General features: G+C 41.7%; 1 protein-coding gene across 9 annotated transcripts in view; it reads right to left on the bottom strand.

Annotated features, from left to right (window-relative positions):
* Positions 1-27269, bottom strand: part of WASHC2C (WASH complex subunit 2C) — a 37940-nt gene that overhangs the window by 934 nt on the left and 9737 nt on the right. For 4 of the 9 annotated variants that reach the window (XM_035897293.1, XM_035897292.1, XM_035897287.1 and 1 more), the window contains 18 exons: positions 24865-24937; positions 23981-24037; positions 21807-21968; positions 21097-21224; positions 19572-19664; positions 18932-19036; positions 17464-17580; positions 15966-16129; positions 15402-15510; positions 14477-14653; positions 13210-13401; positions 10931-11059; positions 10630-10725; positions 9453-9572; positions 7782-7844; positions 6333-6545; positions 3444-4055; positions 2607-2781 (listed from right to left, as the gene is read on the bottom strand). In XM_035897293.1, the coding sequence (XP_035753186.1) occupies positions 2607-2781; positions 3444-4055; positions 6333-6545; positions 7782-7844; positions 9453-9572; positions 10630-10725; positions 10931-11059; positions 13210-13401; positions 14477-14653; positions 15402-15510; positions 15966-16129; positions 17464-17580; positions 18932-19036; positions 19572-19664; positions 21097-21224; positions 21807-21968; positions 23981-24037; positions 24865-24937 (2785 nt within the window). The remainder of the gene's footprint in view (positions 1-2606; positions 2782-3443; positions 4056-6332; positions 6546-7781; positions 7845-9452; positions 9573-10629; positions 10726-10930; positions 11060-13209; positions 13402-14476; positions 14654-15401; positions 15511-15965; positions 16130-17463; positions 17581-18931; positions 19037-19571; positions 19665-21096; positions 21225-21806; positions 21969-23980; positions 24038-24864; positions 24938-27269) is intronic. The other 5 variants (XM_035897294.1, XM_035897285.1, XM_035897291.1 and 2 more) reach the window with 4 other exon arrangements.

A 27269-nucleotide genomic window follows, 5' to 3' on the forward strand; every position in this document is an offset into this window, starting at 1 on the left:
CACCTTCCTCTATAAAAACATTTCTGTTATGAATAACTAGGGCCACAGAGTAGAAAAATATCATGTTGGCGTTAAGACGGAGTTCTCTCCTGAAGGATAACAACAGGTAGAAATTAAACCCTTCAGCCCAGATACCCTGTGCCAGCAGCAGAGCTCAGACTGGCAGTTCGTGCTGTGGCTAGTGCTGCTTGTGTTTAGAACTGTGCTCATGGAAAGAGATGGAGCTGCTACCATACACATGCTGAAGCATTGCCTGGAGGTTTTGTGGGCACACACAACAGCAGATCTCTTCCTCTACACTCAGGTTTTAAATTTAGGATACTCTGATTATGCAGTTAGACTATGAGGGGATAAAAATAATTTACAAGACTGAGATATGTGGATCACTAGTGATTCACAAGGCCAGTGTAAGTAGCACATAACTGGTCTTGAATCCCTATTAAGAAAAGACAGGTCTTATACAGACATTAATAGTTTAATTTACTGGTCCAGAGTATAAAAAACTAGTATTTCAGCCTTCAGCATGTATCCTAACCTTAAACAGAGGCCAAGCACAGAGTGGCTATGACAATGTGCTTGCCCTTCTCTGCTCACTACTTCTTCCACTCCAGCACATGTCTGGTACTGTGCTGATCATGGGGATTACACAGGAATAATCCAGGACAACATTTCAGCACAAGAACAGTTTAGAAAGGTGGTAAAACAGAGTAATCCCCTACTGGCGTCACTCCAAAGCAAGAAGCTATCACATGGATTAGCTTCACAGCAGAGAAGTACAGCGAGTGCCATCAGCAGTAGAGGTATCACTCCTATTTTATGGCAAGGTTTAAGGAATAGCAAAGTTTTGGCAATGGAAAACAGTATGTGTCGATGCACAAGAAAGCTCAGTCACCATTTTGCAGACTCTTCCAGACAGGAAGAGGTGACATCAAGATGGTCATCAGCCATAAGGTCACTGAGAAGGCCAGGAGGATAAAGACCTGAGAAAGAGTTTTTCTAATATTGCCACCACAAGCCTAACATAAACATAGTAAATAGTGACTAGAAGCTGTGGTACGACAAAGAAGGAAAGCAGCTTGCAGCCTCCACCCCTGCCAAACTGCACCCACTTACTGCTTTATTTGCAGCAGAAAGGATCTGCTAAGGCAACAATATACAGCCCTGATAAAGTGCTACCATGAGTGCTTAAGCCAACCCTTAACCTGAAGCACAGCTAAGTGCCAGTTCTACCACTCTACTGCCAGCCAGGCATCCTCACCTTCAGCTGTCTTCCCTACCCTCCTGTTGGTGTGTTCTGGAGCTCCATAGCTTTGGGCACAAAGTAGCTGCCTACCTATGGCTGCACCACAAAACAGCCAACACTCTAGAAGAAGTCTATCAGATACAGTGTGCTGTAGATGCTATAGGTATCAAGATCAGGTGTGACATCAAACAACAAGCTCTAGCACTAGAGTAGATGTCAAAAGTAGAAGTGGAAATGACAGATTTCTGTTGTGGCTAGTTTTCCAAGATACTTTCAAGTGGCAATCTACAACTGCTTTTTTCAACATGAGGTCCAGATTTTTGTGCTGAAGTATTTGGAAGGGGTAGCTATTTGGGAAATTCTTTAATTTGTTATAGGCTACATGAAAAAATGTACATTATTAAAATGACATATTTTAATAATCCAAGACATATTTCAAATACTTTGCCTGCAGATATTTAAGTCTTACTTTTTATATCAATTGAGAAGGTTTTGAAATCTCAAGATGTTCATTCTCTGGCAAGTTTTCCAACACATTTACAGACTTCAGCCACGTCATTCCATCAGGCTGGAATGCTTAAGAGCAGTCCAAGCAAAAGAGTGATAAGTCAGATTCAATTTGAATAGGTTAGAGGGCATGAAGACTGACAAGAATCAAAGCTAGAGAAGAGAATTTTTTTTGTCTTAGAGGAAAAGAAATACATGCAATCCCAAAGAAGAGCTGTAAACACCAAGAGCCTGAAAACAAACACACAGCTGGGGATCAAATGACTTTCAATGCCTCCACTGATGGAGAGGAGCATGCTTTGCATCATTTCACATTACTATATGCTGCTTTTTCAACAAATTACACAGGGCAAACTTTTGCTCTCAGGTGTAGCATTTGTAAGTTGTTCTGGGTATATATGGATGTAAACAAAATCTTATGGGCTCCAAGGTAGACAACACAATAGTGAAGGTGGGGTGGGAAGAGATGCTGATTTCTTCATACCAGTGATTCATCTGAAAGTATGATACAAAAAGCTGTGCAATTTGGAGCAGAGAATGTATCTCTTAGAGCCATAACAACATAAGATTAGTCTCTTACTCCAGATGAGAAATTTTCTAGTTCCCACAGGTGAGAAAATCCCTACAGGAATTAAACTAGTTCTCAGATGAATTTTATACCAGTCTCCTAAACCATTTAAATGCTGTGCTAGTTCTACAAATCTAGGAAGTTCTCATCCAATGTTAAAATCCAAAGATGAACAGAGATTTCAGAGCAGTTGAAAATTTAAAAGAAAGCAAAGGATTCTTAAACATCTCCAATGAATGCAACTCAGAACAGTATTACTAGATTAGCAGCAAGACATCAGACACTTACCCATATCATCATCAAATATAGATTTTTGTTCCACCTTTTTCTTGGTCTTCTTTTCTTTTGGTTTTACAGTGAGATCCGCAAAAATATCAATGTTATCGTCAAACAGGTTAGTCTCTGGCATTTTCTCTTTTGTTTTGTTTATTGGTTTAATTGCCTCAGTAGCAAATATATCATCCTTGGAGCAAAGCATAGAGAGATCATCAATATACAACACACTTCAAGGGAACAGTCAGTATCTGTACACAGCAACTGAGATGTTTAGAAGTCAATATACAACACACTTCAAGGGAACAGTATCTGTACACAGCAACTGAGATGTTTAGAAGACTGACGGCCTTGGGCTTCTTAAACCCAAGAAGTTTGAGTTCCTTCTCCCCATGGAGAACTTGGCAGAAGTGCCTTAATGTGGGATTGTGCACAAGTCAAGTACGGTGCACACAGGCTTGTATCAGCTGCCCAGCCTGACAACTTTATCCCTTTAAGAGAGCTACTTGAGCTGCTATGCGTTGAACAGACAGCTAACAGATAAGAACCAAGTACTTTTATTACTCTGAAAAAGGTCGTAATCATAAGAATGTTGCCACAGCACATTCAGTGACATGCCTGCTCTGCGTTAAGGGTCCACCTTATAATCCACTCTTGCTAATAAGGGGGTGAACATCGAAAGAAAGGGTTTCTATTGCCCAGTGGCAGAGCATGATTGACAGTTTACTTCACTCTACCTATCCTGCACACCCCATCCTACTCAGCAACTTCCACTAAGTCTGCATTTAAGTAGAGGGGTCTGCATAAGGTCCTGGGGATCAAAAATGCCAAGGTAGCAGGCTCAACCATTACCTCAAAGATATCTTGAGCAGTAGGGTCAACAGCTTGCCGGACAGCAGATTTCAACTCCTTTTTTCCAGTTTTCTGACAGGTGAAGAGAGAGTCGTCCGCTTCCTCCAAAAAAGGTATAGGGCTGCTTTTTGTTGACAATTTTTGCTGTACGGGCTGGAAGAGATCGTTGCTGTCCCGATCACCCAGAACAGACAGATCAGGCCTTTTCTCCCTGCCCTTGATAGGTTTGTTAGCCATGCTGTCTGGCATTCCTTCCTTTAACTTTGATTGTGCAGCTGGTCTGGATGCTGAACTGCTTGCAAAAAGATCTTCCGATTCAAACAGATCATCCCCTTGGTCTGTGGATTCTGGAGGAAGGAGATTGTTTGTCCCAGCAGACAAAACACTGCCATGGGCTGGTAGTGAGAAGCCAGAGAGAAAGCCATTTTCCTTGGACTCTGTTTCAGTAGCAAGAGGCTCCTTTATGTTCACTATTGCTGATGTCTGTTTTGGTAGAGAGAATTGTGATTCTTTAGCACTGTCCACTTCCTCACTCTCTTCAGACTCTTGGGCAGCTAGACGGCGGGCCATTCTGCTAGGAGGTCTTCGTTTTCCTGTAACCTTGATCCTGGTCTGCAAGAGAGGAGTAAAAGCAGAGTAGGGTTACATAGAAGGAAAAAAACCCCACACTTCACAGAAGACAGGTTAGGATTCCTGTTAGGTTTCCTTGTAGCACTTTGCCTTCACAACACTGCAATTAACATGCATTACCCATTTCGTACTAGCACACTGAAACTGAATTAACTAAAAGTTCTGCTCACAGCTCTGTTTAAAGTAATTTAAACAGCTACACGTACATTTAAACAAATGCTTAGTTGAGATTCTTGAGCAAAGAGTGCTGAGCAGACACTGATTTAGGTTATAGGGAGAAGCAGCAGGAACCATACATCATCCATTCTCCCCATTTTTCAGAAAAGGGAAAGATGGACAAGTGGGACATTCCATCCTGGAGTAGTTTGCAGCAAGGTTCAGAAAAATAACTGGGGACTTTTGATTCATTGCCCTCTGGCCATTCCACAGCAGGTGGAATTGGGGTACAAAAGCAACAGCACTTGCAAGTAGAGAGTTGCAACACAGGTCAGCAAGCCACTCTAGCCCCTCGGCTTTAGGTCTTAGTCAGTCTGACAGATTGCTAATCCAGGGGCTTTTGCAGTGCAGTTAGTCTGTCCAAGTCATGACTAATTATGTTTTCCATTTAATTTCATTTTATGCACAGCCTGCTGCGGTTCATTCCCCCACTGCTTTTAAAAAAGCCCCCCAGCAAGTTTTCATTCTAGCCCCTACCATATCCCACATGGACAGGAGTATTCACACAGGTAGGAAATAGAGCAGTACAACCTCCTCTTCCCTTTTGTTAATTGCTGTATTGGAGTAGAAGGACAATCTGGATGAATATGCTATAATACAGCTTAAAGGAGCTATGTGCTTTTGTCAGAATCATTGTAGAACCACATCTGCCTTCAGAGCGTGGGGCTGTATTTATCAGAGCATGGCTGAGAAACAGGAAAATTATGATGGAAGGGCGATGCACTTGAAATAAAATGATGCCCGCTCCATGCACTGTTCTTTGAAAGGACAGCCAGAATACTAGGTAGGTTGCTTTGTTCCAGCCTTTGGAAAAATTTGGCTACATGTATTTAGAACTTAAACTCAAAAGGTTCAAGAAGCAATGACACACCAAAATTAAAAGATGTAGCCTGAGCCACAAAAAAATTCACTGTATAGTTACTGAGATGATGCTTCTCAGATTGCTTCTGTAAACAAACACGCATCATGCTAAAATGAACATTCAAGGTTGACCATGCATCCAGTATGCAGCTACTGGAGCTCTGTTCTTTTGCAAGCCTATCTATTTAAAAGTACCATGATAGAGGCTTTTTTCTGTTGTGCAGGACATGCTGCTATTGGAAACAACTATGTCTACATGGTAATACATTAGTCTGATGTACAAGCTTCAAATCCATTTGACCCTAAGGGGTCATGTTAGCCACTGTGGTGACAGCTGCTGCATCTTCCCAAGTCATCTCTGCTGCTCATCTAGTAACGAACAGCCACAGCAGCATTAAGCAAAGAATCAAAGTTAAGGTCCTAAGTTACCTTATTCAAATTGCTGCTCTCAGAAAACCCAAGATATTTATAAAATCATAAGCACACAGATCAAATCTTAACTACATGGTTCAAGTTTGGTTTTTTTTCTAAATAATCACTAAATCTTTAATTAGAATATGCCTTTTGCAGTCCATAAGGTAAAAGGTATGAATAAAAACCCAAGTGAGTCAGGAGGCAGAGATCTGCCATGTCAAAAGCTGTAACACTTTTTTATTTTGGTTTTGTGGGGGCTTTTTCTTTAAAACCAAAGTTTTTGTTTGAAAAAAGAGTTGGGAGTGACAGTTCAGGACAACATGACATTTCTATCCACAGAGGAGGTAAAGGTCAACCTACAGCAGTGATGTGCTCTTAATATCTAGCCACAGCAGCTGTTCATAACATTTTATAGTTAGAGAGATACCTTCATCTTCAGCTCGGCATGTCCTGGGACAGGACAAGATGTGATGTTAAAATATGTTTAACTTATAGGAAAAAACACTGTATTTGGGGAATGTACACATGTACCTTAGAAAGGCCCAGAATTAGGCATATGCATAAGCCCCTTACAGAGCTAAGAATGTAGTAGCTTGACTTTCTTTTCAGTGGCCCACAGAAGTGGCAGGGGATTAGATTTCCACTCCTCCATTTAGATTCAGATAGACCACACTGTTAGCAGAACTTGCACACCAAAACACAAATTCCTACATGAGGACAGACTACATTTTGAATCCCCCTTTCTATCCTCCTAAGTACCAAGGTTACCTTATTGGCGCTGTGCAAGGTATCTGCTTGCATAGGCTGATCAAAGCTTACACCTAGCTCTTCATTGTTTCCTGCAGCAGAGTAGGCTTCACTGTTCTGTACATCCTTGGGCTCATGCAATGGAGTGTCCAGAAGTGGTAAGGGGGACTTTATATTGGAGACCTTAGGCGTTGCACCAGGTAGTAAGGCTGCAGGGTTAATAGCCAAGTTAGCCTACAAAACAGAGAAAACAAAAACATACACACAAAAAGAGATCACGTTAATACTGCTCAAGAGCAAGCATGGCTCCAGAGAAGCAGCAAGAACTAGCGTTTGTAGGCATTCGGGTTCTACAAGTGCCTGGCCTTTCTCACACCTACACACTTCTGTGCCTCCCATGTCCTGTCTCACTAAGCCTGTGGAGTGCTCAGTACTATTATTCAGTACAAGAGCTTCAGGAACAGCACAACCACATCATGTCAGACCAAACACCTATGTAGCTCAGTATCCTGTCTGAAGACAGCATTGGGTTCTGACATTAAGAGTGATACTGTGATATAGACAGTTATTAGTCATTTCACGTCAGAAGAGGGACATAACCAAAACTCCAGACCCCTAAGAATCTCTGAACGTAATGTCCTGGTTTCAACTGGGACAGAGTTAATTTTCTTCCTAGTAGTTAGCATAGGGCTGTCTTTTGGATTTAGTACGAGAAGAATGTTGATAACACACTGATGTTTTAGTTGTTGCTAAGTAGTGCTCAGACTGGCCAAGGACTTCTCAGCCTTCAACTTTGCCAGGTGCACAAGAAGCTGGGAGGGGGCACAGCCAGGACAGCTGACCCCAACTGACCAAAGGGCTATTCCATACCATACGACATCATACTCGGTATGTAAAGCTGGCGGAAGAAGAAGGAAGGGGATGACGTTCAGAGTGATGCCATTTGTCATTCCAAGTCACTGTTAGGCGTGATGGAGCCCTGCTCTCCTGGGGATGGCTGAGCACCCGCTTGCCCGTGGGAAGTGGTGAATGAATTCCTTGCTTTGCTTTGCTTGCGTGCATAGCTTTTGCTTTATCTATTAACCTGTCTTTATCTCAACCCACGAGTTTTCTCACTTTTACCCTTCCGATTCTCTCCCCCATCTCCCTGTGGGGGGAGCGAGCAAGCAGCTGTGTGGTGCTTAATTGCCGGCTGGGGTTAAACCGTGACAAGCTGAGAAGAATAGCAGGTCAGAGAGAAGCCCACCCTCTGCCCCCCAAATAGAGCAAATAGTCAGGTCTGAAACATGAGGGGGAAATAATATTAAACATGCAGTACAGAGAAAGTAATAGCAAATACGCCTTCTGAAAAAAAAATAAAATTGCAAGAGTAAGGTAAGGAAGTAAAAAGATTTTGTTTCAGGGAGAGCCATCAGTGAGGCAAGTAAGATTTTTTCTTTTTGAAAGTCAAATGCCAGTAAAGTTAATTACTTGTAGCTTTCCAATCCGAGACGAGGGCTCTTTGGATTTAATGGGAACAGGACCTGTAGATTTCTGCACAAAATTACACTGGATTAAATGAGTGGACAAGTTGTTGTAAACCAGACTATAGTTCGCAATTTAATACATCTATAGAAAGCAGCTCACTGCTTACCAATTTCTTCTGAAGGTACCTTGTTATCACCACGTTCTACCACCAGAGCTACAGTCACTGAATTTTCCGCGTCAGTTCCCCACATGCCATAGCCCCATCTTCATTATCACATTTCATTCCACCCACCTTCTACCCAGTATTATACTTTGCCATAGCAACCCAACAACTTCCATCTTCTCCAGGTCACACACAACACCAGTCAAATCAAACTGACAGCTACCCTCCCCTCCTTGCTTATTCCCTCTGCTAAGACCCTCTGAAGCCATGTTGCCAAATCACGATATAACTAACTTTTCTCTTTGTGACTGGCTATAATAGGGCCACAGACTTCAATGAAGCCCATGTGGAAGCCAGGAGGGCTACAAAATTGTACCTCTCTGCCTTCAAGGGAAACAGCTTCATGGAAGTGAGTGCTCCTCTACAGAAAGCAGGCCACCAGTGCCAGAAATAAGACCAGACTAAAAGAGCAAGAACAGCTTTTTGGTCTGAAGACTTGGGTCAATTCTAGGACTCGGGGATGAACCAAATCAGCTAAGGAGCTCTTCCCAGGGCTTGCTTTCCACAAGTTTGTAGTCTACCATGGTTCCGTCAGCTAGGCTGTACTACTGTTGGTGTGACTGGGCAGTCAGAGCTCCTTCAGCCAGGCTGAAGTAGCTGAGGGTTGGCAAGGGTTAGGGCACTGATTTGGGGGTCTTGATAGCATGACAGAGGCATCCCATTGTCCGAGGAGATCGTTCTCCACTTAAATGCATGTGATGTTCAGCTGAACCTTAGACAGGCTGAGATCATTCCTATACCAGGCTGTCAGTAGCTACAAAAAAAGGAAGATGACTATGGTTCTACACTTCAAGGAATACTTCACCATAAGGGAAGACAGGCTAATTACTAGCCCTACAGACTTGTTCTGTGTTCCTCAGCCCAGGGAGTAAAAAATAACACCCGCCCCCCCTAAAGAAAAGCTAATCTCCAACAGACAGAAATCCAACAAGCAGCTCTGGGGAGGCAGAAGCCATAATTCAGATCCAGACTGCCTCTCCCAGAGACCCTTGGTTCTGCAAGATTAAAGACAGGAGTAGGAGTCTTGTTTGCTCGTCGTGAAGTCTCCAACATAAGATTCTCAACAGCCACAGATTTGTGCTGAGTGCCCTGATCTTTCTGAGAAAGCCTACCTATAAAGATCACATTCACTCCAACACACTGTCACTTCAGAGAACAACCAACCACCCATTTTCAATCCAACTAGACCTGAGGTGTAGTTCTTCACCGCCTTGCATTTTGCCCTTATAAGTGTGTGGGCAATGAATAAAACACTATCAATTGCATTTAAACTTCTTGCTAGTAACAGTGCACCTGCTGATAAGCAGAAACAAGTCTGGCCACGCATTGCTGCTTTGCAGCCAGTGAATCCAGGCATTAGTTTTGATCTTTTCAAGAGACTTATTTGAAACAAAATTATACATCTCCTTTTTCTTTGCATGCTGTTCAAGGCACAAGATTTAGGTACTTGCCTCTGTAGTTACTGCCTTCAGAGCTTCATCTTGTTTGGCACTTAAAGCATTTTCTAGAAGGTTACTGTTTTCCAAGGAAGGGCCAGTACTGGCCTTAAGCGTTTTCTTCTCGGCTATTTTCTGAAAGCATTAAGAGCACAAGTCAGCATGAATCAGGTAAAAAGCACAGTCTGCAGATCAAAAAGAAAACCAAAACCCAAAGCTTTCTTAAAATTTTGCTTCTACCTGAAGAGAAAACTAGCCACATCTTTTGACTTTGCAATGCATCGTAGGCATTGCCTTTTGGCTCTGCAATGATGAGGGCTTTCCACTCCTTTAGCCTACCTCAGCCTTTGCTGTCTATACTAACAATAAATAATGAGAGTTTCAATAAACTTCCAAATGCATATGTATTTCCTCATGCACAGGACAGCAGGGAAAATAAAAGCACAAAGCTAGCTAAGGAACGTTTTTTTTTTTTATGTTTTCAAGCAAACAGGCTCCATATATAGCTGCCAAGCGCTAATTACTTAAGACCACCCCTTCCAGAGTCCTCAAAGAAACTGTTTCCAGGAACTATTGCCAGTTTTCTAGCCTAACTTCCAGCTACAGACATGAAAATAGACTAAAGTAAAAGTTGGCTTCAATTTAATTAAGCTAAATACATTTAGAGTAGCAATTTAGAATGCATGTTAGGACTTTGACCTCAGACCATCTGTAATGCAGTCTAGTTCAATACTGCAGCTGCTCACCCTCTAAAAACAATCCAGTGATCACATGGATTTTAATACTGCATTAATTACCTTAAATCAAACTAACCTGCAGAGACTTCAATTACATAAGTCATAGAGCAAGGCTCATCAGTCATGCACGAACTACAGGGAAGTAATATTAGCAAGTTAAACAATAAAACAAATAAACAATACAGACTCTACTACTCAGACCTGCTCAGGTGTGTTCTCTTACACGTAAGCCAGTCCCAGCGGTACATGAAAAGAAATCTGCTTATCCCAGCTTTGGGAAACCTAATGTATCTGTTTATTCCCTATGTCTTCAGGGTCACAATGGCCACTTCTATTCTCTCAAAAAGATTTGAGAAGTCACTTCATTTCTTGTGGGAATACATATGGAAAAAATCCCTTCTATACACTTCTTTCCAACATCTTTTTTAAGCCATTTACTGTAGCATAACAGATACCGGAAGGTTTGTTTTAGCAGTACTGAACAGATCATCCTCATCGTCATCCCCAAAAAGCCCTCCTCCAGATGATGGCTTCAGGATACGGTTTGCAGACTAAAGAGACAAAAGATAAAGAAAAGATGTGTCACAGATCAAAAGCACATCTCCTTTGGTCCATGATGCCTGAATTGATATTAGCACTCAGCCCTCCCTGGAAATCAGTGACTTCTAAGCTGCATTCAAACAAGGAACACCAGTAAGCTGCACACTTCAAAGACTGTTTTTAAATAGCAGGTTCAGAGGAGGACTTTGAACTCACCATGGACTTCTTGGGGCTAGCAAAGAGGTCGACATCTGGATCATTGTCCTTCTGAAGTTTGTCACTGAAGAGGAGCTCTTCGTCTTGAAAGACTCCAGTGCTTTTGGGCCGAGTACTTTTCTCAGAAGCCTGGAGGGAGAGGATAAAGGTCCACAAAGTAAGAAACTCCCTCCTTAAGGAGGTTATTTGCCTAGTGATAAAGACAGGTTACAATTCACCTGAGGCTACACTATGACCTGGTCACAAAAATACAGCTTTAACTGCCAGTTATACATTTTACTTTGACCAAATTTGCAAAACTTACAATGTAAATATGCTGAGGGCACAGAACAGAGAAGTGATGAAAATCTGGTTAATTATCTTCCTAAGCTACCTTTTAAAGAAGAACAAAATAAAATAAAAAAAATATTGAAGGCTTGTAAAGCTATTATTGTTGCTAGATTCCCTGTTCTTCTCCCATTAAAGTAAACACACCCCCACAATGAAGAACAGAACATACTGTCTGCCGTTGGCAAGAACTTGCTCTTTCAAATTTGCTTGTGGTGGGGAAGGTTGACAGTGAAACGTATCACCTTATCAGGCCCCCACTATCTGGCAAACCAACCAGTATCAGCTGCTTGGATACCATAACCAATGCCTTTCTATGATCATGGTCATTGCATGCACCCAGGTCTGACTTTCAAAAGGCAAAGGCTCCACTGAATGTCTAGGTAAAGGCCAGTATCTATGTTTCACCAGCCAGCTTTGAGACCTATGCAAAAGAAAGGATGCCTCTTAAGAGCATGACTGAATGTCCAGTAGCATAACATCAGCCTCAAAATCCAAGGAGCAGGAGCAGTAGTTGTAAGAAAGCCTGACTCTCCCCTTCCCAGTCCAAGTCTCCAGCTGCCTACTAAAGCTAATTTCCAGTACATCACTTTTGGTCCATACACCCTGTCATATGACTTTTATTACTGCTCCATTCACAGCCTCTTTGTGCACCAGCTTTAATTTTATATCAAAAGCCAGATCACATTTTCAGAGCACTAGAACTTCTGTTTATGCCCAGATACACGAAAAGCTAATGCACATCTAATAGTATCCACACATGAAACACGTATTAAACTGAGATAAGCAAGGAAAATGGAAAACAGTAGCACCTTTCAGATTTGCCTATCAAAAAGATTAAGTTCCTAAATTATCTATTCTGACTTTTGCATGAATATGCATTTCAACACCTTAATCACTTCGTGACTATTATATACAGACAGTTGAGTGCTTTGAAGGAAAGATTTGAAAGGATTTGTATCTTCCCAAATTCATAGGACAGATGTGGCTTCTTGCAACCATCTCACAATATGCCCCCCCCCAAAAAAACCCAAAAAACCAAACATAGGATATTCACAACAGGTAAATAAGTACTCAAGCTAACAGCCCATTTTAACTCAGAAGCAGCTATAAACAGGGATTTTTCTCCAAGAGCCGTCTATTTCATTCAGCCCCAGGGACTTCTGAATAAAGTGTGTATAGCCTTTAGGGTTGATAACCTGCTTTACATGGTCATACTAAGATGATGAAACCTTGTGGTGTACTGCAGTGTATAGTCTGTACTTTTTGACATGACTTCAAGTCTACAGGAAAAATTTTGGTACATCTGCCTCCAGTAGAAATAAGAACATTGCCATGGATTTAACAATATTGCTGCTGAAGATTCAAAGTCTACCTCTTGATGATACATGCTATATCAGGAAAGCTAGACAGCAAGAATATGGCAATTGGAGGCTTTTTTTTTTAAAAAAAAAAAGTGAACACACATACTTGAAAACCAGAAGTAAACATAGAATTAAGATTATTCTTGCTGAAGATAAGTCTGCAGGCATATATCCACCAAGCAAACTGCAACAATATAAAGAAAATAAAGGGATAAACCACAAGGCTTCAAATTCCACATCCTTCTACTTCCTAGTATGTTTGACATTGAGAGGTAACTAGGGAATCAGTTCTGCACAGCAGACATCAAGTAGCTGCGCCAAGACATCTGTACAGAATTCCTTTTCATACTAGCAGGCAGCCAAATGCTTTCGAGTTAGTGTGACTGAAAAATTTACAAAGAAATTCAGGACCATGGGGAAGAGCAGGAATAATTTCTCATTCAAGAATCTGGAATTTTAGAATTACAGAAAGATTAGCCTCCATGACATGAAGAGAGGGAAGGGTAAAAGCAAAACCTTTGCTAGAATAGTAGAGGTAGAAAGGTAGAAATACTACTTCCTAGTGTTCAAGAACTTCCCTGGACTTACCACACCAGTTTCTTTCTGTGCCTTTTTAATGCCATCATCATCATCTTCCAGTCTCTCCTCTTCCTCCTCCTCAAACAAGCTTAACACTTTCTTTGCTTGGGTCTTGACATCTTTCTCCAGAGCTGGTGGCGATGTTGCAAACAGATCTGAACTGATGGCTGGCTCTGAGGATGCTGATGCAAAAGGCTCCACCAAAAAAAAAATTAAAAAAAAAAAATTAAAAAAATTAACTCATCAGCCTGTTACTTAGTTCAGGTTTGCCCAAAAATCCACTAAGCTCTCTTAGTTAAATGCCAGGAGTGGTCAGAGTTCTGCAATCCATTACCGAGCAGACAACTATATTCAACTCATTTTTCCTAAGCAGACAGAATAGCAACATGCAGATTAGCAAGGGACAGTAGATAAAGAAGAGAAAACTTTATGGTTCTGAAGGGAACACAAGTTTCCTCCTGTACCCTACACTATAGTGCTGTTGATAAGCAGCTTCCTGCATGAGGTTTCCCCCTCACGTCAGATTGCACGTGCGCCACAAGGCGGCATTAAGCAGCTTTGCCCTTACCTCTGAGGCACCTAGTTCACGCAACTTGGGATTCTTTGGAGTGGGTAGCACTACCTGAACCTTGAATGTGCTCAGGAAAGTGCAAAGCATGGTAACTACTCTGGAAACTCATCAGCTGGTAATTCCCCAAGACTCACTCAGTAAGATCACGCCCAAGATTTAAGTTCTGCTGAAAATTCTTCAATAACACACATCAATTCTGTTCTGCAACAGTGCTGCCCAGGAGAAATTCACCATCCTGAAAGCCACAGCTATCAACACCATTTATAACTCATCAGACTATGTTGAAATGAAGTTACTGAGCTTGAAGCAAAGCCTACACATTAGTATAGGCTATTTTTTAAAGGAAAGCTCTGTTCATGTGAACAAAGATTACCTAACCCACTCTGGAGTTAAAATGAAACAGATTCCTCCCCCCATCCCCCCCCCCCACCCCACCTCCAAAAAAAAACAACCCCCCCGAACAGTTCTCTCACATATGTCAGTTGGGAAAGAACTTTTAAATGCCATTTAATCAATTTGCTGTTTGACTGACAAGTGATTTTGCTAAATGGAGACAGAGGTATTCTCCCCTTGGCAACAGAGGAGGAAATCTAGAAAAAGAATTCTCTCCCAGAGCAGCGCTGTTAAGATTGGTTTTGGCTTGGGTTTTGGGGTTTGATTTTTTTAAACTGAACCATTTCAGATTAATTTAAGAAAATCCCTCACTTTTTCCTTTGTTTGCTGCCCTGCAGCATCTGTTCCTCTAGGCACAGGAACTGCTCCAGGTTCTTCTAAACACCACAATGTATCTTCTACCTGGTTAGACTTTGCTGCTTTATCTAGCAAATCTTCATTTTCCTCTTCATTAAAGAAAGGTGGTGCTTGTGCTGATTTTACTTTCTCCTGCAAAATTAAGAGAATGTTGTTGACACAGAATTGGTGGATATATAAGAAGCATACGCTACTGTGGGATAGCAGAGGCTGTTTGGCTTCTGCAGGGGTCTAGGACACTGGCAACATGCTTGACTACTACTACTTTCCTCCCATTGGGCATTCTGGTTTGTGACTTTTGATTTCTAATATTATAGGCTCCTAAGTCTGGTTAAAGAGTGCCAGGAAGCAGCTGCAGTTTTAGAATGGATGCCCTGGGAATCTTGTCTGGTTGGTGCACTGTTTCCTGTGACTGCCAGCACCTAGGCTCTGGCTTGCCTGTTTCTTCTTCTATTGCCAAGCCCGTTGTCTTTATGGGCCATGACAATTGTTTTCCTGTAAGCAGAAAGGCAAGAGGGGGAGGGGGTGGCACACACGTGTGCAGGAATTCCCGCTACAGATACAGCTGTGTTAAGCTTTTGCAACTCCTACTCTCAATTCCAAAGCACAACCAGACAGGCAGTATGCTATGGGCTAAGCTCATAAGACAGAGAATAGCATAAGCACCCTCAGAGGGCCAGTAAGAAGCCTGCAGACCCATCTGAACCAGCTTGAGTTGAGGCGACACAGAGGGTGAAGCCCTAGCTTCACAGTCAGCAGTAAGCTGTCTGTTCCTTTAAATGGCATTTACGGTTGAAAGCTCTCAAAACATCCTCAGGAAAGGCTTTTAGGATAAACCAAACAAACTTAGGGTTAGAGTTTTAAAAGCAAGGGCAGGTACCACTGCAGGCTTAGCAGCTGAAGGAAGCGTTGACTGGGAGGTGAAAAGCGATTCTCCATTAACAGCATCATCTTCAAACAACAACGATACCTTCTGCGGCTTTCTTTGGCTGCAGTGAGAGAGGAGAAAGTGGAAGATTCAGTGCAAAAGTTTCAGAGGCTATGCACTGCATCTGTTCAAAAGTGTAACTTAGGACCATCATTTGTAGCAAGTAGTCCCAGATACAGGACTCAGCTTCCTCACTGTCTCAACAAATCTACCACCCTCCCTTCTTGCCTGCACAGCTTTATGCAGAATTGACAATAAAAAGAGGTCAAGAGTATTTTATATCATAGGCAGGGAAACAGAGAGCCCAGTTCAGTGGTGGCAAGGAGAATGATCCACCACAGATACAAAAGACATAAAAGCCCAGCCCTGCCCATGCCCACTCACACACCTCTACTTCCTCTTCAGCAGCAGTAGCAAAGGACAACACTTGTAATATGCCTAGGTCCATCCGGTTTTGAGGGGACTGCTGGCCTGTTCTGAAAAAGTGTCCCCTCCCTCCCCTCCCAGGACTGTCACCTCTCTTTAGTGATTGCAAATAAATCCTCCTCATCTTCTTCCTCAAAGAGGCTTGTCTTCTTCACAGATTTAGCCTGACTGACAGTGCTAGCTGCTTTTGCAGGGTCCTCTTTTCGGTCATCTTCAGATGGAAGTTTAGCTGGCTTGGAGACATTCCAGTGTTCCTTAAAAATAAGGAATGCTTAAGTTCTCTTTTGTCTTGGTCAAAGCCAAGATCTTTCCCATCTTCTCTATAAGCAGAAATACCTCAGCATCTTGGCAGTACTTGCATCTCTCTAGTAGTTTATTTTCCTGCTTTTGTGTTAGCCACTGTAATCTGACATTGCTCAGGCTTTGCAGAGGGCCTGGCCACCTTTTGGCATACAGTATTTGTCTGCCAAAATAGGGTACAGACACTTTACTATTATAGTTGCTCCTGACAACTGGGGTCAGTGTCAACTATAGTCACAGGAATAAGGTCACCCAGTAGAACCTAATTTGAGACACTTAATTTAATCAAGCCTACCCACTGAACAAGTCAAAACTCTACATTAGAAGGAAACATTTCTGGGGTTGGGAGAGTTTTCTGGCTTGTGCGTTTTCTTATTCCTAGCATTTCAAGTGATTTGTCCCCTTTCTGGAAGGGACTACAGGAATGTTGAAATATGAACTTGGTTTATTCTACGTTAAGATAAAAACCCATCTATATTATCTCACTAGTATCCACTAAACAAGCAATTACAGCACAGGTAAAAAAAAAAAAAAAAAAATCAATTCCACACAAAAGAGTGGTTTTGTGGGGTGGGAGGGCTAAGAATAGTCTGGATCCTATTCATCTGAGTTAATCTCAGATGAGTTTCTCATCCTCTGAGCTAATTCAGAGACTTTCCACACAAGTTTTTTTTATTTACTTAGCATCTCTGGCTTTCATCTAAGATGCAGGACAACACCTAATCCATCCCCAGAAGAGGGCTGCTCTCTGGGAAGCCTAGTCATTTGTGTTTCATTTTTCCCATTCTTAAATTAAACCACAAACAAACCCCACCAAAACCCAAGCAAACAAAAAAACACACCCCACCAAACATCAGCACACACACACACAAAAAAAACCCACCCCAAAAACCCCAGACAAAACTCACCATGTATCTATCTAGAACTGCTAAACTTTCCTTACAGAAATTAAAGCAGTAAGAACAAACTTGTTTTTCCCTTTTAGTACTTTTAAGTCAGATTTGTTAGCAGCAGCCTCCATTTGCTATCAATCTTTCTATAAATGAATTTATATGAATATAAATGATTGCTATCAATCTTTCTAAAAATACTGATTTTTCTCTTCCACATGACTTCTGTTACCTAGATCCTGAGACAGCTTCCTCAGCTGCAAACAAGTCACAGTACTGGGGTAGGCATGGCATATGGACACTGCAGAGTTTGACTGTGGTTCCTGCCTCAACTGTTTTATGCTTTGCCCTGCATAAAACTCAGTAACTCCTTTCAACCAAATCTTACTCCTTAGTACCTCCTCATCACTGCTGAACAATAAGCTGGAGGCTTTCTTGAGTGTCTCTGACTGTTTTGCTTTCTCTTCTGGGGGTTTTTCCTGTTGCTTCTTGGCAGGTACCACACCAAAGAGATCCTTAAAATAAAAAAAAATAAATATTTAAAAAACAAAGCCAAAACCACCATGAAAAGCTCACTGAGAAGTCATCAGCATGCAAGACACCGTTGCCATCCTCTTCTCAGATGAGGATAAAGAAATAATGTTTTGTGATCCCTTTTTGAAGACAATTTCAAGTGTTATACAGTATTCTGGTACAGGGAATTCTATACACACAAGATTTGATAGGCCAGAAACTTGTAAGCACACAGCCTGGCTTTGGCCCACAGATTCTCCACCTTAAGGCTTGACCAGCAGCCAAAAACCACCACAGAGCTGTTCAGTTGCACAGCAGCTAGCACAATGGGGCACTGTTTCTACATCTACGTAATGAAATAGAGAGAGAGTCCTATTCTGAGAGGACTGGCAATAGGCAAGCTGAACCACTACCACTGGGCAAGAACCAAGACTTTCACCTGAAGACACTCATGCAGTTTATTATATAGGCATCAGAATATACAAAAGCATATGTTGATTTCACCACCTAACACTTACTTATGCTTTTCTCCACTCAACTTGAACTTCAGTTCCATTTCACAATCTTGATGGCAGACACCAGAGACTTTACTGCATTAAAAAATGTTTTACTGTCCTGACAGTTGCTTCTGAACAGACCCTATTCAGAAAGGTAAAACAGAAGCAGCCACCTCTTGAACAAGAAACCTTTATCTTGAGTTTGCAGAAGTCCCCTATCTTACAGCTCTGAGCAGGCCTCCTATTTGCCTAAAGTTAGGGGTAAGTTAACTCACCATGAAGGCTGCAGGCCCAGAGTTGAAAGCTCTTTGGAGGGTGGTTGGGAAGGAGAAGAGGGTAAAAAAAGATAAGAAAAGCACACACTAATTCTATTTTGTTAATTTTCTTGCACAAACTGTGCTCTGACCTCAGTTTCTACACTAGCAGCCACAATTCTTACACACTGAAAAGTGAGAAAAAAGGAATTCACCATCCATGACACAAGAGAAAGAAGTAGTAATCTGTGTGGCTAAGTACCACAGGCCAGGATAAAACAGCTTCTTGAAGCTCCTATCTATTCTACTGCTCAGTGTTCTCTAGTTCTATCAGAGGGATAACGTCCTTCATGTTTAGGTCCAGAGATGATATGCACTGACTACAAAATACTAAAAAGACACCAGGAACTCGTGAGAGTCCCTGATACCATTCTCCTCCATAATGCTGTCTACATGCTTAGAACTGCTACACAATGCAAGCTCGATTTAGTGCTCCATTTACAAATGTAGTGTTGTAAACTTCTGAATATTTCCTACTGTATTTGCAACAGGCTGTGCAGGAGGGTTCCCATAACACAGGCAGTATCAGGAAGTGTACCTACCTCCTCATCATCATCAAACAAGGAGAGTGGAGCTTTTGTCATGGACTTGCTGGCAGGGAGAGAGGCAGCTTTGGACTTCACAGTTTTACTTGATGAAAACAAGTCCTGGGCAAACCAAAGAAACATCACTTTGCAAAGCAATGCTATACATTTAAGAACACTAAATTGGATGTTCATGTTTTTCTTTTTTTTTTTTTTTTTTTTAAAAAAGTGTTTAGTGTGCCTGTGAAGTAGGGAAGGATTGTCTTACTCAGATGTACCAATCAATCACCTGCAACTCCACAGGAATTTCCCTCAGCTTTGCAGACTAATTGCTATCTGGAAGCCAAGGACACAAGATTCAACATATGCAGTCTTTCATGATTCTTGCTCTCGATTTGCTGATCTTTCCCCTCGTCAGACTTGCAATTTATGCCTGTGCATACCACACAAGTTTAACTCTCTGAAGACAGGAAAAACATTCCCAGAGATTTCACTCTCAGAGTGAGAAGGAACTTTCAGGATGGCTGTGAGCAGATGCATGGGTGTCAGAGTTCCCAATCCTACAGATAAATAAGGAGTCCCCAGATATGTATGGACTGAAGTCAAGGTGACTCAGATCCCAAGGATTTCTGTAGGGATTTATTAAAGAGATACTCACTTCAGAATCCTCCTCATCAGAGAAAAGGCTCCTTTGTTTTCTTGGAGGCGTCTCAGATAAAGGCTTGAAGTCCTCACCTGAAGACAGTTGACTCTTTAGGACAAAGACACTGCATTTAGCATCCATTTAGATTCAGTATGGACATACACATCATATGACCCTTTCTAAGAGGCATGCTGCTGGCAGTGTCCCAGCAGCTGACGGGAGAGAACACAAGCTTGTCACACATGGGCTGAAGTGCAAAACTCACATGCTGAGTGAGTTCCTCACATGCAGCCAGAGCTATGCACGAGTGACTTGCAGGTCTTACCATAGGCCTCCCCTCCCACCACCATCCTTCTCAGTAGACAAATGTATGCAGCAACTCATGCCAGACCCCCTCATGAGTTAAACAAAAATGTTTCTTTTAACAAGCTGTGTTTCATAAATGGAGGGGGCAGTTTGTGCCAGCCATCATTTCCTGCATTAGCACAGCACAGCCCCAGCCTGCCACCAGCTATATTGCCATTAAACTCAGAATTATTCCAGACCCAAGCACTACTGTCAGCACACTTGGAGTATAAAACAGCTCTCATTTCCTGACAGGACAGGAATGGCGCTGCAGTTATCATACTCTCCTCCAGAAAAGCCAAGTGCTATGAGATCAAAGCAATGGTATTGGATGACCTCCCACCACCACTCCTGCTTCATTGACCATGCATACTCTTGCACCGCACCAGAAATAGAAGCTCACTTTGGCCCTTGTGCTCAGGTGCTTCTCATAAGGCAATATGAAGAAAGTCCCACAGCAATTTGCATGAGACATCCCCAGCACTGCACGCTTCTCAGTCCAGAGGGGACTCACTGTAGCTCATTATGTTTAAATACTTCTTGGACAGCAAATACGTATAAAATAATACATACAATCTCTGCCACAGAAACAAAGAATATTACTACTTTCCTCAAGACACTGCCCTGAAAATGAAAGTGGAGTGGGCATTAGGAGGCTCTCATAACTCTGTACATGTGTCCTCATGACAGCATTTAGAGCGTTCTAAAACTTAAGAGTTTTCAGCTTTTTAAGCAGTCCATGTATTGCATATGCTTAGGCAGAACTGTGACATCCAGATGGGTTACCAGTTAAGCTGCTGTCAGCAGTTTGGTGTAAGTGCAGTCTTTGCAGCACAGAACTGAGACACCAAAGGTTCTTAAGTCAGGCTGGTTTCATTTCAGCCATGAACATCATAAACATTTTTTTATTATCATAGGCTTCTCATTTTGCTCTCATTTCAATCCTACCTTCATAAGATTCTTCCACTTACTATCCACACAAAAAAACCCTCTCAAATAAACCCGAAGTTTGAGAGGCAAAAGGCATTTGAGGACCCCTGAAGCACTTGGGTCATGGAAGACCTGACCCTATCAAGCTAGTTCTGTTTCACAAATATGGCACTTCCATAGTGTTGTACATGGAAAGACTATTTCAGCTGCAGTAGCAACTTTTTCCTAAAACCTTAGCCATACAATCCATTTTATATGCCATTACCTTTTTTCCCATGACTGCCTCCCTACGGCTTTCTGTTTCTTTAGTTGTGCCAGCAGGAGGAATGGCAGGTTTTTCCTTGAATAAGTCACTTTCTTCATCATCATCAAATAGGTCAGCTGTGGACTTGACTGCATTAAGAGACAAAACAAATGGGGAATGATGAGAACAGAACAGTCACTGCTGAACACGAGAAGATAAAAAGAGTCTCAAAAGATACCATGGCCCCTCTTTTTATCATGACCAACATCAGGAGTCTTTAAAAGAAAAAGCTAGACAAGCTCTCAAAGTGAAACACCACTTACCTGAGAGCAGTGGTGACAGAGAGTGCAGTCAACAAGCATTAGGGCAGGGTTTTGTATTGGCTTGGCACCTATAAAGGCCTAGAGCCTGCCAATAGGGAGTGTTGGGCACAGGGACTCAAGGCTGTGTGAATAAAGTCTAACTATTTACCTGATTGAAGTCTAGATACTGCCCTATCAGAGAAGGAGCATCTTAAGAGAGGAAAGTCAGTGGAGAGCATGTACAAATAAACCAGTCCCACACCACTCTGAGGAAAAGAAATGCCAATAACAAGAAAACCCACATAGACCTAAAAAAACCAAGCAGAAGTAACAGTGATGCCAATTTGAATTTTGTAACTCATTGGTTCCTATCAGTTTGAATTTTGATGACGTTTAATGTTTAATCTTCCACTGCACATGCATAGATACCTGAATCTGGAGGCTTTTTAGTTGCTCCCACAAAGAAGTCATCATCGTCATCATCAAACAGAACAACTTTCCCAGGCTGTTTAGGAGTTTTCTCTGTGCTCTGTGCTGCAGGTTTCTTGTCTTTTTCCGCAATTACAGCAGAACTGAACACATCACTTCCTCCTGCAGGTCAGAAGGGGAGTGGGGGGGAGCCATACAGAGATCATTGCCAGAGTTACCGAAAAGCTGAACTTGTGCCATAGTAAGTGGAGCCAGGCAGAGTTTCCATCACAGCAACTTTTAATGCGCTCCTGCAACAATGCTGCATCAAAAGCATTAGCTAGAAACTTCCCAATAAAGCCAAGTCAGAGACAGATGGCCCTTCACTCTCACTGCTGTCACTTCTTCCTCAAACCTGCTCATCTTCCCTAGGAACAGCAGCCAGGTTCCATGTTAAAACTAGAAGACCCAGCAATCCACACTGGTGTCCCTACAGACTTCCCAAACCAGAATTCTACTCTACTAACCAGTAAGCCACACTACTGTGGACAGATAAAAGTGGTAAGGTGCTTGAGGAAAGGGGAGGACAGGTGACTGAGTTCTCCCAGGGAGCTGCACTTGTCATGCAAGACCACTAGCAGTACTGCAGTATGAGGCTGAGTTTGGTCTTGAGATTCCTGCGCACTTCAGGTACCAACTGAACAGTGACCAACTAGATGAGCTAGTGAATGAGCTAGTAACAACTGTTTCTTCTACACCTGGTGCGAAAATGTCCTGCTTCAGTGATATGTGCATATCAATAGATTATCTGCAAACACTTTTAGCTTTTTGGTAAAAATAGGCAGCCTGGTTCTAAGCCTGTCTTTTTGCTCCTTATGTATAGATAATTAGAAATGGGCTGGCGGGATGGGGGGGGGGGGGGGGCGGAAATACTTTAATTGAAAGGTTGGAAGAAAGTAGAACACTGCTATTTAGTTAAAAGTCAGACTGCATTAATTTTGACCAGCACAGCACCAGTTTATTATAAAAAAAAAGTGTATCACACCATTAGAAAGTGCCACAGGATTGACAGGAATACAGCCACGAAGTTTGATTAATTATTAAACATTCTCAAGCTCCTGAACAAACTGTTCACTGAGAAGGTGTTCATCAACCAATTTTGAACAGCAAAGGAGCCTCAGTCTTGTTTTTTTCTCTGGAGACTTTAGCCTGCCTACAAGTTACTGAAGACTTCGAATAAATATTATGCGTAACTTAATTCCTAATGAACTAGAAGAGGACACTGTTAGAATGATGGGAAGTTCATTGCTTACACAACAGTACCTCCAAGAAAGAGTGAAGGATAAAGAAAACCTCAATATGCTGTTTTAAACTTTGAGACCAAGTCTTATAAATTATGCAGAATGACCACTGCTGACGGTTTGATCCTGGAGTAAAAAGGCTGTATTTGTATATGCTCTAAAAGTCATCCTGACTGAGGGATCAGTTAACTGAAGCCATAGTCTTAAAACAGGCCTTTCTTAATAAAGGGCAAAACTTAAAAGTTAAGGTACACAGAGACAGAAATCAAAGCCAGTTAATTCAAAGAGACTGGTAACATGTTTCTTTTCATTGCTCAGCTTGAAGACTGATACGGAACAGTCTTTGTACAGGTTTTTTTTTTTTTTTTTCTAGCTCTGAGTTACAGATCTGGTCCTTCCCCATCAGCCTCCCAATCAAACCCAGACAACAAGATTGGTCCTATTTACCTGTGCCACAAAAATATAGGAACTTGATGTTTAAACTGTTCTGCTAACCTAAAGGAATGTGATCAAATAAGCAAGATCAAAATGTGTTTCCCTCTCAGAGCATAGAGGGAAGGTGTGACTGCATGCACTGCAGACTTAAACGGTATAATACCAGTAACACGCATTCTTAAAAGTGCATAGCACAACACTGGAAGCTGACAGCTGCTAGTATCTGTCATCAATGATATCTACCTTCAGAGCTCCTACAGAACCTTGATTATCCATAAAGCATGCTGCAGATTAGGCTTAGCATGGTAGAAGCACGTGTATTTGTCATGAAGCACATGATCAAGCAATGCATCGCTGCTGTATTTGGATTTATTTATTTCTTCTTTAAAACCTCCCCAGTAGGTTTTAAAGAAAGGAGTATTTCGTGCATGAAGCAATTTGCCACTGAATGAATCATACCTGGGAACAGAGATACTGCACCTGCAGGAACTTTCTTTAAGGACTTTGGAGCGGATGCTGAAATCATAGGAAGTACAATACAAATGGATGCACTTGTTTCAATGCTGTCAAAGCCTTCAGAACCTTACCACAGAAACAGGAATCTGAGAAGTCTTCTGAGCTCCAGTTTTTTTTTTTTTCCCCTTCAATGGCTCAGAACTCTTTAGACATTCTCCTTGAACTTCTGGGGTTTTTTTCAGTCATATATATGTATATATAAAAGTCTAGCTATTTTTGCTCCATTAAAACTCCACAAAACAGCTCTACTAAACTGAAGCTTGTAAAAGTGACATACATTTACACATAGCGTTATTTACAAGAGTTCACATTCACATACTCAAAATCACTTCAATACAATACACTCAAAACAAAATGGGTTAGCCTCCCAACCCATATCTGAAAATTCATCAAATACAATGCTTCAGTAAAAGCTGCTGCAGTACAGAATGTGTGATCAGACTCCTTAAGGGTCTAGATATGCAGCTACTGGGAAACTCAGACGTGTGTTAATCTGCAAGAAGTAATCTTTACTCCACTCAAACCCACAGCTGGATCCTGCAAAGTACTCTTCAGCAGCCAGAACCCAGGGCATGCAGAGAACTCGCCAACATCAGTAAGGATGTTTTTTAACTCCAGGAGAGTAGGTGTGTGTAAGAGATCATAGTGAACAAACACATTTAAAATTCAAGGAAAACACAGCTGTTCTCTACTAAGACTGGGGAGGAGAAGACATTGCCAACAATTGCTACTCCAGACTTTCAAGTTTGGAAACAAAACAGTCTAGCTGCTAGCAGTGATAAATCACAGCATAGACAGGACTACAGGAGGCAACAATTGGTTCTTACCTTCACTTATTGGGACTCGCTCATCTCTCTCCTTTGATTCTTCTCCTTTTGGTGCTTCAGCAAAAAGATCACTCTGATTGTAGATGAAAATACAAAGGGGGAAGAAGTGGTGAATTTGTTTTTTGTAGTAAAAGATAGCTGCTGATTTTTCTGTGTAGAATATCCACTCCTAAGCCACTCCCTTCTCAAAAGGTTGTCTACACGTATAGACTTAAACCTAGGTACTCACGCATTAACTTGAGTGCATACATTCAGAAGAGTAGCCTTCTTTCTTCTAGAATTTAATTTACACTGATTATCAGTCTATTTACTGCAGAGAAGGAATGACCTTTTAATTAGTGTAAGCCCTTGAAGATGTATACATAATCTACAGCTGTTTAGGTCCTGATTACACCCTTTTAAGCTTTCCTATTGAAGCTTATACAGTAAGGTTTGAAGGAAGAATTCAGGTCAGGACAACCATAAAAATACTCCTGAACTTCACATGGTTAAGACAAATGATTTATATTGTTGCTAAGGGGACTCTAAGCACCAGTATGGTGCAGAGATACACATTATAGTTCAAAAGCATTGCAGGACACTTCCACAAAAGTCCTTCTGTCCAGGCTGCAGTTGCCCTGTGCCGATCCTCCTTGCGAGTCACAGCCTAGATATCCAGGAAACCTCTAGATCTTGTGAGTACCGACTAATTAATTTCTTGAAAACCTCCCTCTCAAAGGAAGTTGGGCATTGGAGCACAGGGCTGCAGCAGGAACATCACTGAATTATTGCATATTTGTCAGTTACTCTTTGCCTCTTGACCCACTGTGACTGCCTTCTGGTACAGCAAGGCCTCCTCCATTGCACAAGGTAAGGGAAGACAAGTTACCCTTCCCAGATGATTAACTTTCAGGTAACAGAAAACCAGACACAAGTGTATGCAGGCAGGCAACAGTCACAGACAAATCTGCTTAGCTGTTCTGTGTCTACAAGATGAGGAAAGTAGTCTTGGCAATAAGAAACCAAGAAGCTCTAAAGATAACTTCATCTGTATTTGCACCAACACAAAGCTGGCTTGCATTATCGGATTTTTCTTAATTGTTTTTTTAAAGCTGTTGGCTGCCACTCAAAGAGAAAGCAAATTAATATTTTTTAAATACAGGCTGCATTTGAGTGGAAATCATTGCATAGAACTATCCTCTTCCCCTCACACAACGCCTCCGTCTGGTGCTTGTTGGCTATATTCTAGCAGATTGGCATAGTAAGCTTGAGGTCAGCTGTACATGAGGTCTCCTTCCAAATTTCAGTCTAATAGCCGCCTCAGCTCCAAGGAACACCTGACTTTTGTTCTAGCTGCAACAGGGAACACAACATCCTGCAAAGGCAACAGTCTGGCTACTATTCTGGACTATGCTTGACTGTTACCAGTATCAGCTGCATGATAAAATCAGAGGCAATCATTTGTTTTACACAGCTGCACTGTCAGATTCTTAAATCTTAAGTATCTCTGACATTGGGTTTCTCTACCCCTTCACATGCACAAACGATGCTAAAATAAGGTCAGAAATGCACTTTGTGCCATTCCTTCATCATCAAGTCAGCTATAGATACATAGCACAAGAGTCAGCTTAAGGTGAACTTCCCTTGCCAGTGTAGGTAAGCCAGGAATTGTACAATAACTAGATGAAACAACATAATTGCAATAGGGAACTTTTTAGCAGCACAGAGACAAAGAAATTCAACAGCATTACTGTCCAGATACATTTTGTGAAACATAAAATGGAAAAGACATCATGTTTTCTTTCCTCTCTGTCCGGGTTTCAGCTGGGATAGAGTTAATTTTATTTCTAGTAGCTGGCATAGCACTGGTTTGGATTCAGTATGAGAATTGCCAGAGTGACAGCATACTTTTTCCAAATATTTTACTAGTTTTTCAGGATTCTGCAATTGTTCAGGGTGAAGTTCTAAAACATTGGTGGTGCCACTGTCCTTAGTACTTGCCCACACACCCTGCCACTCATAACTATACAGCCTTGAGGCAGATCTCTGGATGATATTCTGAAATTGCTTACTAACCCTAGACAAAACCAAAACAATATATCCAGGAAATACCAATACATGTATCTTAACTATCCAAGAATGTTCAAGATACTGAAAAGGTGTTGTAATAAAGGAGGAAACGTCATAGAAGAAGGTAGCGAAGGTGCCATTCTGTATTTCCTCCATAAAAAACCTCTCGGAAGAAGATGTATAATTGCTAATTGTCTCCACAAGGTGGTACCCAAAGTAGAGTAATGGCTTCAGTACAAAACCCAAATACCAGATAAAGCTCAAGGTCAGTGTTTTAATAAAAAATCTCTCAGGCAAAACATCACTAATGACTGCAGAGCACAGCAAACTGCAAAAATCAACACCAATCTTTAACA

The sequence above is a fragment of the Egretta garzetta genome, unplaced genomic scaffold (assembly GCF_000687185.1).
Source record: "Egretta garzetta isolate BGI_Z169 unplaced genomic scaffold, ASM68718v1 scaffold56, whole genome shotgun sequence".
Classification (NCBI taxonomy): Eukaryota; Metazoa; Chordata; class Aves; order Pelecaniformes; family Ardeidae; genus Egretta; species Egretta garzetta.